At 31.7% G+C, this 18043-nt stretch overlaps 1 protein-coding gene across 5 annotated transcripts in view; it reads left to right on the top strand.

Annotated features, from left to right (window-relative positions):
* The window catches only part of aPKC (protein kinase C iota type), an 850264-nt gene extending 840682 nt beyond the window's left edge, over positions 1-9582 (top strand). For all 5 annotated transcript variants that reach the window (XM_081736917.1, XM_081736916.1, XM_081736919.1 and 2 more), the window contains one exon: positions 409-9582. In XM_081736917.1, coding sequence (XP_081593043.1) covers positions 409-496 — 88 coding nt within the window. In that variant the 3' untranslated portion in view covers positions 497-9582. The remainder of the gene's footprint in view (positions 1-408) is intronic.
* The last annotated feature ends 8461 nt before the right edge of the window (positions 9583-18043 follow it).

Raw genomic sequence — 18043 nt, forward strand, 5'->3', positions numbered from 1 at the left:
AAACTGTACGTGGTAGAAACAAACAGTCTTCATTTTCGGAATGAGCATGTCAAAATTATTAAGAACCTTCGAGACAACCGAACCCATGCTAACCAGTGTTATTCGTACTATTAAAATTTGAATAATTTATATTCTGATGTTTACTACCTAGGTATTCTGAATTAATGAACAAATTTTGAAGTGGTTGAATCATAATTATCTAAAGTTCGAATAAATATAAAATGTCATTGATTCCTGTGCTCATTTAATTACTATTAACTATCTTTTGTCCAGAATAGTTCCAGTGACATATTGAGGTCATTATCTTTTCTTTATGTAAGACTGTATATAGTTATGTGCTTAATATAAGAGGATCGAAATGTATCAAACCATTCTAACTTTTATTTCTTTTTCGTTGTATCATTTCAGGCGAGTCATCGAGAAAATCGATCAGACGGAATTCGAGGGATTTGAGTACGTGAACCCGCTGTTAATGTCCCTGGAGGATTGTGTGTGACCGGCGCTGGAGCTGGAGTCTGCAAAACAACCGCTTAGCTCTTCCATCCGTGTCCTTGTCCTTAGCTCCCACTCAGTTCGTCACTACTACTTCTACTACTACTACTATTATTACTACTGCTACTATTAAACTTTTTTTTATCATTATTTTCCCAAGACGAAAGAAATAGAGTAGATAAATGATTTGAAAAAAGAAAATAAGCAGTTCCATGTATGGAAAAGGCATATAATTCGTTGAAAAAAAAAAAGCGTGAGCTGCTGTAGAAGAGTGATCAAAGGCATTCCAGTGGGACTACGTATTTATCCTGTTAACTGAAGAAAATTATTATAAATACCAAAAGACGCTCATTTAAAAAAATGAAAATTAAAAGAAGGAAAATGCTCACAAATTACACAATCAGTGCCCTCATCATTCCTCTTTTACTTTTTCGTTTAGTTTCGCCGTAGATTTTTTTTTGTTCTGTTTTTACATAGACAGTTGGATAACATAATAATAGAAACTGATCCTTCTTTTTTTTTAAAAAAAAAGTTATATATATATACTTTCAATCGAAGTATAGATTGAACGTTTTATTTCAGAAGACGAAAGAGTGTGGAGAAAATATGAGAATATATATAGAGAGACATACATATATATGTTCTGCCTTCCGTTAGATCCTAGTATGCATAACGTTTTTATCATCATTATTATTATGATTATGATTATTATTATATAAACATATTAGCGTTAAATAGAGAGCGAACGAGCGAAAGAGAGAGTGACAATGTGTGAGGCGATGTATGATGATGATGATGATGATAATGTATTTGTTTGGAATGCAATCAAATGAGGACAGAATTTCCGCTTGTTGTTGAATAAAAACAGCACTTTATAGTAATGTATAGATTTAAATAATAATAAAAAAAATGAAGTGAGTTAATCAGTGTATTTAAAAAAAGAAAGCACAGTGCAGTGACAAACAAGAGACTTATTTTTATCATTACGTGTTATTCGTAAAAAAAAAAGTTGTTGTTGTTTGACGCATGCAAAAAAATATATATTATTAAAAAAAATAAGGAAGTTGATTTGTGATTGCGAGGTCGTGCAAAATTTTTTTTAATGAGCGCTGAAATGATTCTGTTCAATGAAACGTTCGCATGATTGAACGTTAAATTTTGATTTTCTTTTTTAATGAAAGAAGTTTTAGATACCATAATAACCCTTATTTTGTTAAAAAAAAAATTCTACCTCCGTCATCATTTAGAGATGATGTATCATGAATGGGGGATGAACCAGTACACTTCAGCCGATTGATCATTACGAAAACAATTGTAATATCCCGACTTCGTTAAATAGTCCTAAATAGCTTCAACACAATTATCCTCCGTCGATAATTGTAGAAAATATTGCCAGTTTATGAAATAAATGTTAATTCATATTTTCGTCGTGTGTGTGTTGTACACACTTACATTGATATTAAGTGACAGCTTTTATAGTATATTAGAGCAGCTATGATTTTAATACTGTGGTTATTCCATCATTGCATTCTTGCTTAAAATAAATAATTGAATCTCCAGATAACTGTCATAACAGTCTGATATACTGCATACAAAATTTACCATTTTTCTTTTGCTTGTTTTTCATAAGTGAAAGAAGATAATGAAATGCAACTTACCACAATCATACATAATGTTATTCTACAACGAGAAATATGAACCTGAAGAATTTTCAGTGTTGCCATCCATAGAAATTATAGTGTTGCCAAAATAACATTTCCCCCCAAAATGTAAGTTAAGGCAGCGACTAGAGGAACAAACTCAACTGCATTTGATTACGATCATGTTGTTTTGTTATCCTCTGAACTACTTTTTAAATAGCGTATGTTAAAACTATTTTGTTCATTACAAACTACATACAGCCATTATTTAAAAAGTAGTTCACAGGATTCCAAGACAATATGATACATAATCAAATGCACTTAGAGTTCGTTCCTCTAGTCGCTGCCTTAACTTAGATTTTGGGGGAAATGTTATTTTGGCAACACTGTAATTTCTGTGGATAGTAACATTGGCAACACTGTAATTTCTGTGGATAGTAACACTGAAAATTCTTGAATTTCATATTTTCTTTTGTAGAATAACATTTTGTATGATTGTAGTAAGTTGCATTTCATTAGTTCCTTTTACTTATGAAAAACAAGCAAAAGAAAAGTGGTAAATTCTGTATTATTTTTATTAAGTCAAGCCCTTAAGATGAATAATTATATCACTCATTCATTTAAATTACCGCCGAAGGTTCTTCTTCTTTATTTCCATAGTGCTGCACAAATAAGTAGAAACAACCATCTATTAACTAAAATCAATATCTACTTCATGTGTCAAATTCTATATTATTGACGTATGTGTTACGCAGCAGTCGGAAAGAAATAGTCATTGTGTATAATGTTTACGGAAGGTGAGAGGTACTTTTAATTTAACATTTTCAATGTGAGTATGTTATCTTGAGTTAAAAGTACGGAATTGGAGTAAGATAGATTGAAATAGATTAATTAAAGTTATTTCGTAAAATTGAAATTAAAAGTTACAAAGATATGTTGATATTGTCTTTAATTAGATTATCGTAATGCACCTTACGCTAGTCTAACTTAACGTATGATACTTTAAAATAAGGAAATTTCTTGAATTAAGAAAAAAATTACTTCCCATTTTCGTAAGCATCCTTGGATTTTCAGATTTGTCGGTACCACATACATATTACATATTGTGAAAAAGTTTCACATTTTCAACATTTTTTGTTCTGTGCTGAACCAGTTCTAATTGTGTTGATCATATAGTCATTTGACATAATGAAAAAAAAAATCGTCATGAAACATTTGATGTTATAAAGAAGCATAGTGTTACAATGATTATTTCTTTGAATTTTTGACAAAAACCATTTACTAGCGAGCAAGAATTGATTAAGTAAGGGAGTAATTGACATTATTTTTATAACACTAAGGAACAAATATCAGATAGCTTATGACCATCAATATCTTTCAGATATTAAATTCAAGGTAATTTATTTAGTTCAGTTCAATAACATCATTATTCATAAAAAGTATTTTCAAATGTTATTTTACCTAATTTCGCCGGATATATTTTCTAAAATAAATATCGATAGGCTGTTGTTTTTCAATAACTTTGATTGTAATTCAGTATTATTGCATGATACCACATGCACATTTCCATATGAATCAACTACTGTATATTTGTCACTGTGTTAATCATACCCAGTTTTAATTAATTGTTAATATGTAAAGTATTATATAATATAATTTTACTTTTTTTAAAAAGGTAAGACTTTATTTATTTTTTCTTTGTAACTTTTCAAATAATGATTACTTGTATTAAACAATTCCGAATTGTTTATTATTGTCTATACATATTGATTGTAATATATTCTTATTATGTTTTCTCTTTTTGTTTTTTCTTGACTCGCTAATGATCATTGTGATTTGACTTCATGCAATCAAGTTGGCTGCAAACGTAAAACGGTGGCCCATCATTAGCAGCAATCAATTATCTTCTATGGGTTCGGAAGGAACTGTTAGTAATGCTTCAAAAGATAAAATAAATCGTATTCCATATAGCTGTTATTGTGCTCTTAAAACTTCATTAACGATTATTATTGTTTTTTTGTAGTTGATATTTCATAACAGATTGATTTTCAGTGAAAAAAGTGCAGCAATTTGTAGTTTTTTTTAAAGACATAAATAAATAAATAAATAAATCCCATCATACGGTAACGCTAGGCAGCTACAATTGTAATAATAGAGGCTATGCGTGTTTAGTTTGATGAACATTTGCAAGGATAAAGAATCGTAATTAGTATGCATACGTATCAATAACTTCTGGTGTGATTTTTGTTACTGTTCTTTCCGTATCATATATTGCAGCTAGGTATTAATGTGTGTATTGGCAGATTTGTGATTAATATCCTGTGTATTAATTTCTGCTGTATACACATGTCATCTACAATACCAGGTATTGTCATAATCTAATCTAATCTAATCTGTTGTAGTGTTTCAAACAAGGACATCAAATGAATTCCTGTGTAATACTATGGTTGCTTCCAGTTGTAAGATATTGATTGATAAAGCGCAAAATTGAATTGCTTGCTTCATTTGCTGCCATCTTGATGTTGAATGGAGAGACAAAAATTACGAATAAATAATTTAATTTTGCAGTTGGAAAAATACGCCAGAACAGTAGTGAAATAGATTACCTTAGCGTAAATATGGATTAAAAAAAGTGATGTATCTCTCTATGAAATGTATGTCACTAGCAAAATAGGAAATTCAGACAATGAACACATCTTTTGACAAAGTAAGTAAAGAAGTTAATTGAATGAGCTGTTATCTACTTGGTTAGGTTATATTAAGTAAGGTGTGATAATATATTTTAGGCTAGGTTATGTAAAATAGAGTGTAAAAATTCTGAAGATTTTTAAATATATTTCACACGTTATCTAGCCTTATTTATTATGGCCTAACCTAATATAAAACAAAATAGGTAACCGAATGTAGAACAATTTCCTTCAGTATTGACAACGTACAGAATATTCTGTTCATGAAAATTCAGTTAAATGTTTTGATCACTTAATGGTGAAAATTTTCATGTAGCACATCTGAGCAACTATTTTAATTAATTTTTTTATAGGCATCATAAGTGTACTTCATATATGCATTACCTCAGTATCAATAAAAGTAAAATCACGTTTTATGTCATGAGAAGTACTGTTTAAAAAAGTGCGTTCATGTTCGTTAATCAGAATTAGAAACCTGTCTATTCTTCATTGCATCTGACGTGATATACTTTGATTTTTTTTAAAGAAAGATGAACTAGAGAAGAGATGTTTAATTTCTGAGTATTTGTGTAGTAAGTATCCTTTAGTTATTATTGTTTTATAGAGAATTTCTGTATTAAGACGAATTATTCATTTTCTTACATTTTTGTAACCGTATTAAAAGATTATAACGTTATTTGTAAATATTTCTTTCTTTTTTAAGAAAATATTTAATTTAAATTTTCTTCATTAGAGTAGCACAATATATTTCAATTGTGTTAATATTAAGTTCTTGTTTATGAAGATTAAGTAAATTAAAAAATCGTTATGCTTATTTTTTACGTATAACTTATGAAGTTACATGACTTCAAAGGACAAGCAAAATAAAGCTGTGTTTTATATTATTACAGTACATTGTTGCATTATTGTATTATTGAAAAAAAAACAATGAAGATTGAAAGTTCTAGTTACTGTACTTTTCCTCAGTATTTAACCAGAAGTGTTCTGGGTCATCCACATACTTGATTTAGTATATTACATCGCTTCCTTTAAACGAAAATACCTAGGTAATATCAAGCGAGCAACATATATCGTATTTGGTATGTCTTGCGCACAAATATATTGTATGATCAAATTTCGGCTCCTTCAAATATATATATAGTTAAAAATAAAATTGTATCTTTTTATTGATAGTTGGCTTTGGATAGTGGTAAATGAAGTGATAGCGTTTGGACTGTTAGTGTGATGAATTGCAATTAACTCAAAATTTACACGGTAAAACAACGAATTATTTTGTGATGAAAAAGAAATGGTTGGGATTTCTTTATGCAACTCCAGTGTAGTGTTTTCTGGCTAGTATGCAATTGAAATAAAATTGTATTGAGATTAATTACAAAACTCGGAACAAAATTATTTAGTAAGTATACAGCCAAAACCACATTTGGAGATGGATGAAAACTTTTTTTTTTTTAAGTGTTTACATCAGCTTTCCTGGAGACATTGCAATTATTTATAACCAGCTGTCACAACCATACCTATATCTGACTATATAAGCCTTTTAACAGCGCTTCGAGTAAAGAAAGGTTAATCGTACCCTGGTGGTACTTCAGTAAGGTACAAATGGACATGTTGTTTATCATGTTGAATTATACGTGGAACAAACTCATCATTGATTTTGTGTCTTTTTTTTTTCATTGAATTTGTTCAAATAAATAAATAAAAAGTGGAATAACATTTCGAGCTGGGCTAATGGCGATACAGGGAAACAACCAGTCCCGTAGATTAGTATTAGGTCTGCAGTATAGCAATATAGAGGACCCCTACGTAGGGCTCCCAGATTTTCAGACTAAAAAACTGGGACATCTCACGAAAATTTACACTATAATCATAGCTATACACCAATATTTTGCTGAAACATCAGTAGTCATTAAATAATAAGTCAACATTCACTAAAAAAGTGAGTGACAATGAGTAGATTATTGCAAATACTTTAGCATCGATGACTATTAAAATTGACATTTTTAGAAAATATCACATGAATCATTTACGTTTTGGAGAATAACCAGGCATTGGAATTTTTAACATTTTTTGAGGGCCAAGTGTGGTAAATTCGGGACGTCTGAGAGCCTTGCCCCTACCGTATGTACGTATAAAACAATGAAAATAATTCCATCTGAAATACAGAGATATTTTAAAAAATTAGTAAATAACTATGTCAAAAATTCATGTGAAGCATAACTATGTTTATAAAATTTTTTATGTAACTAATTATATTTATTTTTCTTAAAGAGAAGCGCGACTTTTATTACTTAAGATTCTTGGTGTACGTATTTAGAGCCAGCATAAATTAAATTTGTCTGTCATACTTCAATACATATGGGAAGAACTATACGGGGTTGCTTCTTCTGGTGACTTCAAATGTGACAGAAGGATCGTAGTGTACCACTAGTGGTTCTCTTTATATTAAAGTGTTGATTTTTTTTTTCGGAAACAATATTCACTTAGGAAACAATTAGAGCATAAAATTTTTACAGTGAGGCTAATTGGTGTCATTGAAATTCCGAGGCATTGGAGAACAAATTTCCTCTTCTAACACAGCTCCTAGTTTGCAAAGACCATGGAAATATTATTTGTAATCGCGTTAAATAACAAAGACCTTATGGTATATTATTTCGTAAATAAACAATCCACCTTGAAATTGTGGTTTAAGCTGTTTCTCATTTAATTTCCGGATTCAGAAACACTACACAGAAATATGTACAGAGTTACATTGCAAGTCTTGTATTATCAGAATTAAGTTATTTGAAAGAATATACTAGAGTAGAACAGGAAAAAGAATTAAGACCAGACGCTGGTTAGTCTGCTGACGAATGAGAGTGAAGACGTTCGATGGGAGTTGGTCTTATGGTTGGCGTTTTTTCTACTGGAAGCTAGTGCTCGTAGGAGAATGATGTACAGTCAAAAATGTTAAACAGAAAATGTTAATGTACAGTCCATTTTCGGTCAGGGACCGAATATTCATAATAATTATGTATTAAGATTATTATTATTATTTTTAATACACCTGTGTTGTGTTGGGAGGAAAAAGATGGTACAAGTTCTTCGCCATCTTAACAGCAGAGTGATTCTTTTAAACGTTGCTACAAAGGATTCCTTTTTTTTCTTCCCTGAAAACATGGTATATAGCTCTATATTGTTTATAATAATATGATGTTAGTTATAACTAAAAGTTTGTTATTACACAAAAATCTTGCTTTGATTTGATTACTTGTTTCTTTTTGTAATTCATAGTAGTTTCGTTCACTGGAATTCACGAGAAACGTAGCATCTTTGAAATCTTTTTTACGTGTCAAGTAGATAAACGTGATACCATATACAGAAACCAGTGCCACGGTAGCTGAACAACTGAAGTGAAGCTTTTTTTATTTCTGTCTTTAATAAATTTATTATATTATAGGGAAGTATCTTGATTAACAATTTATCTAAATTCTGTTTCGAATTCAACGAAAATTAATATATTCTAATATGTATGTAGGTCCAGAAATGATGCTTGAAGAATACTTTCAGTTCAGCTGAAACCTTTGACTTCAGTTTCAAATACTGTCAAATGGAACTTCAAATAACGTCATGATCATGGTTAATGAACCAGGAATGGGGATAAATTTTGTATTTAATTAAAGTTTCAAAATGTGTGCACATGTGTGTGTTACCATTTGAACCCGCTTCGTTTCTTTGTTAAATAAACTGTAACAATCGTAAATTCATATTTTTTATTTTGATTATTGGTGACGACGTGAAGATGTTATGTAAGGTAAGTATCGTGTATTTCTCAGCAACGGTCAGAGTTTAATAATAAATTCAGTGTTGTTAAATTGTACTTAAGAACAAAGGCAATTTCGAGTTGAAGGTATAAGAGTAGACCATGTTAACATGAAGAAAGTTGCTTTCTTGATAACAGTTTGTTTCCATTTTGTTTTCTATATGGATTAATACTATTATAACAGAAATACATTAGTATGATGAGCATTATGTGATAATAATAGGTAACAGAAAAAAATAGGAATTCGCATAGCAAATGCGTTGAACAAAAATTATTCATCGTATCAGGAACAGAGGAGAATAGTGTATAAGTCATTCATAGTGTTTTATTATTGCATTTAGAATTGATCATATTTGAACCCTAATGTTTGATTCGTGTATTTAAATTACATGAACTGCGTTCACAAATTGTCTCAGAAAAAAATTACTATATTTTTCAGTTTTTCAATTAGGTAAAAATTATGATTATATTTATGAGAGTAAAGAGTCAAATATATTTTTATTTTGTATGACATTCGAAGTTAATGGAACTTGTCCATCTTCGAGTACTCCCAACAACTGAAATTGTGTCTGTTGTAAGAGTGAGAGAGGCCGACATGTGTTATGTAATATAATTTGCATATTTATAGCCCTTTTGATGTTCCACATAATGTAATCCTAAAACTTCTGACTCGTTCCATTTAAAAATATACATCTTCCTAAGTTTTTTAAAATTTATTTTCGATGTGTGTACATACCTCTTTACCTGCAGATAGATAAAGTGTAACGAAGCTACCTTGCGATTCTGCTGAATATTTGCAGAATATGAGTTTGAATGAACTAGGAAAGATACAGGCTTTCACTGAAATAAATGAATGTCGGCCTCTCAATCTCAGTGACACGCTGCAGTTCATTTTTAGATCCACTATGTAACATTCACATTTTGTAGATCCTCAACACAGCAGTAAATAAATTACATAACTGTACATAGTTGTGTCTTCATTACTTCCATGAGCAATTTGAATATGGTAAGAATACTTACGTTGTCCGTATTTTAATTTATCGTCGAAATCTTCCGTTCGTTAAAATTTATCCTTAATCTGTATTTCACAAGTGACTTCCCTATCAGAGAAACATTTCCTCCTTTCTTTACTGTAAATGTATTTTTCAAGTAAATATATTAATAACCCTGTACTGTTATGATTGGCCAGAATAGATTCTGCACAGAATTTTTCAAATGAATGAAGGCCTAGTCAAGTATTCTTTCCTGTGATATCAGTTGTGAGATTTGAAATATAAAGTATGGACCTTTTCTGTAGCGCATTATATCTTGCCAGTGTGCTATGCCAGGTTATGTGAGATGTGACAAGAACAACATACTGAATGTATATCTCACAAACAGAAACAGTTGCTGTCAATTGGTTAATGTTGTGTTCGAAGTCCACATTAAGTGTTTTGACTCACCTGACCTTGGCAGTTCCGGGTGAGAAGTCATTCCGAAAACATTCATTGTAATCGTGCTTTGTCAGAAAATAGGTAGTTTGGAATTGGAACATAGGATTAACATCAAGTTCCTTGAGAAACGTAAAACGTTGCGAACTGAATCATTCTAAATGCTGATGGAGGCATAAGACGATAGTTATGTCCAGTGGACAAGACTTTCAGTGGCATAAACGAGGGAGGAAAGTGATGAAGACAAGGATTGTTCAGCAAACTGTGGTCTTCAGTTACTGATATAAACAGAGTGGATTCCTACTTGGAGAACAGTCAAGAAAGGAGAAAGAGGCAGCTATGAAAAAAATGAATGAATACGCACCAGGGTAACGTACCGGCTTATAAGGCTCTGTCTGTGAGACTATTTTTCGCGAATAAAACCATTTGTCATAGAGCATCACTCCTACTCACTGAATTTGGCACCATATTACTTTTTTCCCTCCAAAGCTAATAGCTGACCTGAAAGGGACACGTTTTTCCTCAGTTGAAAAAAAAAATTGAAACGGCAGACCTACGTGAACTCGCAGAAAATTAACTTCCAGTGTTTTTGCCAATAGTGGCAACAGCGAATGCAGAAGTGTATACATCCCGAAGATGGTGGCTAATCTAGGAAAAGATGCGGTAAGTACTAGAACTTACGAGTCCAGTTATTTTGTGTGTTTCACACCTCATATTATGTTATGTGGCTTTTTTTTTCTAATCAATAAGAACTATATATATTTCGAAGACTGAATTTCGATTAATTCAAATCAAAATCAAATAAATATCTGATGAAATATATATGTCACCGAACAATAAAAGCGTGTAAGGTACTTTTTTTTTATAAAGGAAAAATAGTAATCTTGATTACAGTAAGACTCACAATTATTACTCGAGTTTCCAATGAATGAAAAGAGGTGTTGAGATAACTAATTACCGAGCTTGCTCTATAGCTAAGGACTTATTATTTATGAGTACTTATATGTATTGTACGTGCGTGTTGTGTTGTGTTGGAAAATTGTTCAGCGATGACTAGCACAGGATTATATATATATATATATATATATATATATATATATATATATATATATATATATATATATATAGATAGATAGATAGATAGATATAATACTATATAGAAAACCCATTTATACTATTATTCTAACAAATAAAACACAGTTCTGACCAGAGCAGAATGAAATATATTAAAAACTATACTTACAATGTTACAGTTTCAAGGACCTAACGTCCTCTTCATCAGACACAAACACTCTATTCTCAACACTCAAAACATACTATTATTCTGTACATCTATAAATATATTTTAAGTGGGAAGCAAGCAATAGAATGTCTCTCATCAATATTACACAATATCAAGCATTAATTTCTCTTAAATACTTTATTAGTAAAATATTTTTTCAAATAGAGTGGAACATATTCGGAACTAATAAATTATACCAAATATTTCTGTCATTTGGCAACGATATATTACTTATTAATTTCAAATTGATCTCATTTCGCTAATTTTACGTAACTACAAATATGTCGCAATATTTAAATCAATTCTGTTCAAAGATTGCATCCGAAATTAATTGGACATCTTCAAAATCAGCGTATCGAACTATATCTGTAAACTTATAAAACTTCCTTCGGGACACATTTTAGAATAATTTCAGCTTAAAGTCCCAAGATGCTTGAATCAGTGGAAATAATTATAAATACCAATGAAGAATGAAGAAATATTTGGTTAGAATTTGTAAAATAAGCCAAAACAAGATATTTCTTTTAAAAAAATGTATATTGTGTTTATTTATCATAATTTACTTTTATTTTTAAATAGAAGTAACAATAATTTCGTTTAATTTCAATGAAATAAAATTGCTAGTTTTACGCCCCAAGTTACGCCCTTTAGGGTAGGGTTTCTCAATCCGTTGTGTGCGTACCATTGGTGGTACCGAAGCTGCTGTTGGTAATATGCACGATTTACGGTAGTATTAATAATTAATAAAATACTAGGTTTATATGTTTGTGGTCAAGAAAATTTTGTATATTTGTGGCCAATCTTTTTGACAATGAGATCTCGAAAACCATAAGTGCTAGAAACATGCTGTTTTCGCTGGTCGATTTCAAATTTTGTGTAGATTTGCCAGTTCTCATTCAAAATTTCAAAACAAACTTGTCTTTGTTTTTTTTTTATTCCATATTTTAGGCGTCGTTTTAATCCTATTAGTTTAATATTGCCACTAGGACGTTAAGGTTGATACCGTTGTGAAAGACAACCTGTAGAGCAGCTACATATAGCGGATTGATGGACGTTTCAAGCACTTTGCTTTAATCTGAAGGACAAAACCCGTTGCAAGCCGTCAACTGCAAAAGCTTGTGGACCCACAATGAGGCATACTCGGATATGGAATTATAAGAAAGAAAAATATTTGCATTTGGTATCATCTATCACTTATCCAAGTTTGCTGCAAACTCACTCCAACATTCTATATATTACAATAATACATGTATATGTTTGTGCATAGCAATTCACTCCCTTTGAGTCTTCTTGCCCTTTACTTGTGTTCGTAAAGGGACTTGCACAGATATAATGAGAAGTGGGAAGAACACTCACGCTCATATTAGAACTGTGCGCTGTGTAAATAGCACAGGTTCAGCTAGTTAATAATTAATATGCTTTGGTAGTGCGCTGCCAGTGGAAAAGATTGAGGCTAAAACGACCATGAAAGATTGTGAGGGGAAATGGAAGAACCCCGAGAAAACACACATGGTTTAGGATCGAACCAAGGACCCATAGCACCAGAGATGAGCGCTGTGCCATTGTTCTTCTTTTTGACTTAAAGTATTTAAATTTTATCTATTTTCAGTTGAAAAAAATATTAAAGGAACTTTGAACGTTAAGTCCGTTTTTCTAAATTTGAAAAATATAATTAAGCATTTTATTTTTCTTTATTTATTTCTTTTTCTCTTCTTTTTCTTTCTTTTTTCTCTCTCTCTCTCCCTCTTTGTATTAGAGATGCAAGGGCTCGGAAAAAACCCGGCTTTTTTGGAAAAAAAAACTCGTTTTTTTTCTGCTTCGCTTTTTTGCTTGGGAAATTTTGGGCTTTTTTCAAAATTCTGCTTTAAATTGATAAAGCAGACTTTGTTTCGCTTCTCTATAACACAAAAAATCATTTAATTAGTGGTTGATGCTGATAATAATATAAAACCTCGAAAATAAACTATGAATTTTGAAAAGATATTTCAAACAATTTTTCTTCGACATATTTACATTATGAATTCCACAGGATTAACCAATGTATATAATAAGAATTTTTTAACCTCTTATATACAAAAGTAAGCAGAGTTGGCAAGAACCATGGTTGTTTTTGAAAATGCCAAAAACCCGTTTTTGGGGGGATGTTTAAACCAGGCTTTTTTGGTTTAAACCAGGCTTTTTTGATTTAGAGTTTTTGCTTTATGTATTTATATTACATATTCACAGAAATGAGTTTGTTTCGCCTTGGTGTTATTATGCAACAGCGGGGTTATGCCGGAAGAACTCCCATAAGCTTAAAGAAGTCTGGTCAGTAAATTTCTTAAATTGAGAATCTCCCGCCCTAGCCATCGGGAAAATCCCGTCATTACTTGAAATGTAAGACAATAACGGGAAAATCCTGTTATTGCTTTGCATGTAAAATTTAAAGGTCAATGTATCATAATCAGTACGCTAAAACTGAGGTATTAAAGTACAAATTTAGTACGTAGATATCATTGAAAGTCCAACGTAGGCAATCGATAAATTTTGCCAATTTCTATCAATATATTTAAGCAATCTTGGCTTCTTTATAAAACAACAGACATTTAGGCATGCAGAAATATACAATTTGGTTTGTTTCGTATGTTTAGGCTTAACATCCTTACGAAATACCGAGGTTATCAACGAGAAGACTTTTGCTTAAACTGACATCCGAACCGCTACTTGGTTTACGCATGAAAGAAGGGTTGTGGTTCGACCGAGAATTGAACATGGGACATCTTGATTAAAAGGTGAAAGGGAAATAAAACTATTGCAGGTGGTTTGATATCTGGAAACGTCACCATGAAGTTCACACGATTCGCATTTTTCATTCTTTTTATTTTTTTGGTTTAAACCAGTTATTTAAAAAAATGTTGGTGTAAATCAGTCAACCCTAAAAGTAAACACTTCTTTTAAAAAAATGCACAAATAACTAACAAAATAGTATGTAGTATTTTTACTTCAAAATATTCCATACCCTCTTTTTGAAACAAAATAAAATTAAAATAAAACATAAGAGAAATACTTGGATTTATATGATACACTTAAAGGCTGCACATCTAGAGCTTGTGGTTCTGTATATTCTTGAAATTCTACAGTTAAGTTTTATATAACCACCATCACGGTTTACCCAATCCTCAAATTTTCTGAATTTTTAACAAGAGGGATTCAACATATCATTAAGGAACTCCCCCCCCCCAAAAAAAAAGGACTACGGAATATATTTAAGTTAAGCTTAATACAACTGCACAACAAACATGACTGAGTGATTAGCTTTTGCGCTTCTATCGGGAAGTCCGGGATTCAGCCAGCTTTTCTTCATTCCACCTGTGAATGTAAAAATAGTGCGTGTACTATGAGTTGGCCGACTTCCTTTCTTATTGTTTTTAAGTCGTTATTATTACTAATTACTAGCAGTGACGGTTTTCCGAAGGTTAAGAGGGCGGTCTTTCGGACTGAAGCCCGTTCCCCAAAGTTACGAAATGTCTGCAACAAACGGAATATCTATTAGTTATGCCTTTACTCATAAACTTTAAGCTCCCGTCAAATAAAAATTACGAATGTTTAGAAAAACTAAACATTAGTAAGAAAAACCCTTCCCAAAATACTTTTCTAAATCCGCCACTGATTCTCAGTATAAAATGATTTTCAAGGTTGTATCCGGAAGATTATTGCTAAACATATAAACTAAACGAAATATTAGTTATGCCTGTACACATAAACTTCAAGCACCTCCCAAATAAAATTAGGACTTTTTTAGGAAACGAAACAATCAGAAAAAACCCTCCTAAAGTACTTTTCTAAATCCGCTACTGATTATTTGTATAAATTGGTATTCAAGGTTGTGTCCGGAAAATTATTGCTAAATTACTTCACAGCTACAGTATAACAGAAATGTGGAAGTACGGTTTGACGGATATATTGAAAAACGTACGCTTTGACGGATAAATAGAAAAACGGGCAAGTTTAACTTTCGCGCTAGAAGCTAGAGTACTAAAAGCGCTTAGAAATGAAATACGGATGACAAACTAAAATGATCTAGAGAAGAAAAAAGGATGTCGATAACTCAGAAGTTAAAATAAAGTTAAATAGCCTCTAAAATTGCCCTCAAATACTACATTCTTCATGTTAGCTTTAATTCGTAAAACATGTGCTCCATCCATCTTGATGATGAATTTCAGAGCGAAATATCGCATTTAGGTTATGGAATTCTTATCTAACTATAGAATATACTATAAGAAAGCTATTTAGATAGAAAAATCATGAAAATGAAAAAAGCCAAAATTTCCAAAATTCTCGTTTTTTTCCCAAAAAAAGTCGGCTTTTTATGTGAGAAAAACCATCGATTCAAAAAAGACGGCTTTTTTGCATCTCTACTCTGTATCTGTCTGTCTTACAACGTAACTTTATAACAGTTTGAAAATGCTATAATCAAAAATAATCCAGTATTCTCATGTTCATTCAGTTCCCTTGTTGCTAAATATTAGGTGTAGTGATCCGTTTTCGTTTCAAAGTGGAAGCGCATGCAGTTCTGATCGCACATTAAATATTTAAACCCTCTTCCCATTTAGACACGGTGTTGAAAAGGAGAAACTACTATACAATCAACTCTCACTCTTAATATTAAACTTTTATATTGCCATATCAACTTTGCAATAAATTAGATTGTAAATATAAAAAAATCTCTGCGTGTAGTCGCGATGCCGAACCTTATGTCCTTCTCCTCCTTACTATAGTAGAAATACACGGTTACTTTCTTCATTCAGGGGTTCCACATAATTTCTAATTTTATTGTTTTAAAAAATGTTTACGATCCTGTGTGAGTTAATGTGTGGATATGTTCATTATGAATTATTGTCTTGAACGCATCCTAAGAAGAAGAAAAAGTAAAATGACTATGATGAAATTCTCAACTATAAAGAAAGATGATTTATCGTTTCTTATACTCTCTCACGCATAATCTACTATGCTACCAACACCAATAAAAAGTTGGAAAATATGACAACGAAAAATAAAGATTCACTTTGTCTACCTTCACTAAGAACCTATTCAGATTCTAGTCCATTTACCTATCATAACTAGATCAGGGAGATCAAATCGAGAATTGTCATGGCCAAAGAAGCATTCAACAAGAAAGGTCACACTTAACTAGCAGTCTTAATATTGGACTAAGGAAAAAAAAATGGTCAGGTGCTATATATGGAGTATTGGACTTTATGGTTCAGAAAGTTGGACATTACGGAAGTTAGAGAAGAAATATTTAGAGAGTTTCTAATTGTGGTGTTGAAGGAAGATGGCTAAGATAAAGTGGACAGAGAAAGCAACAAATGAAGATGTTTTAAATGGATAAGAGAGAATATAACGCTTTTAGCCACCAACCTTTGTAGAAAGGCCAATTGGATTGGACACATCTCACGAAGAAATTGTCTTCTTCTTACTGCCATAGAGGGGAAGATGGAAGGAAAGCGGGGAATAGGAAAAAGGAAGAGGACACAAATGATCGATGATATGAAAAATAGAAGAAAATATTGAGTTAAAAGAGGAAGCTGATAATCGAGAAACATGGAGGAAACATTTCCAGGACCAAACTGAAAATTAAGAAGAAGAACGAAAAACTCATTAGTCCCACGACCTGCCAAAAGGCACAAAACTTAATATTATAACTACGACGTGAAATAGGGGTAAGGTAGCGAGTCTATACAAGACGTGAACCACACGAGCTCCCGTATGGCTCATTAGGGTACAATTGGAAATGGAAGATAGAGTAGATATCCTGTATACACTTATGATCAGGCTAAAGATAAGTGTCCAAAAGTTAACGTAGAGCCGATATGGATTTGAAAAATAAATTGTTAAACTGTTTTGAAAGAGGTGTGAGCAATAGAAGTCAAAGAATGACAAAAACTCTTCCTTGTTTGTGCAGACAACAGACAGAACATTCCCAAAAAGTATGCGTGACTTTCCTGTCTTACGCACGTGCGGCTAACAACACTTCTTTAAACACACTTCTATCTTTGAACGAGAGAGGAAGATTTTTTTTTTTAAATGTATTTTTCATTCAAGTGGCGTTGGCGCGACTGTATCAACAAAGTTGATTTACACAGACGGCTTGTCGTGGACAAAGCTAACATAAGTAGGATTTTTTCTTGTCATTGACACATATCTCTACAGAGTTGGGGGCGAGAAGAAGGACAGCTTCGAAATGTTTGTTTATCATGAAAGTAAAAAGTTCGTTTGAACCACAATACATTTTCATTGATAGGTTCGAAAACTTATTTTATTTTATTTATTTATTTATTTAATGTGACATGTACCTTGTACTGTACAGTTTATCGAAATATACCATTAAATCAATCTGGGTCGCCTTTAGAAGTTTATATTGGAGTAAACAATTGAATGGTATGGCGTAATTAAATATCAACAAGTTTGTCGCATAGTTGGAAGAATGCTTTGGTACTAAAAGAAATAGTGTAGGATTGGAATAACGAAGTAGTATTTTGGTATAATAAATTGTGTTTAGTTTGCAGTTTGTGTGACTCTAGCGCAATCTGAAACGACAATTAACAGGATGTTAGAAAATTGAAGGAGACGTTGGGAGTAATGCGAGATGACATGTAAATTTTGAAAAAAAAAAGAAAGAAAGAAAGAAAGAAAAACAAACGAAAACAATATTGTTCGAATCGGAGGATTCT

This window comes from Thermobia domestica, chromosome 13 (genome assembly GCF_964235325.1).
Source record: "Thermobia domestica chromosome 13, izTheDome1.hap1.1, whole genome shotgun sequence".
Classification (NCBI taxonomy): Eukaryota; Metazoa; Arthropoda; class Insecta; order Zygentoma; family Lepismatidae; genus Thermobia; species Thermobia domestica.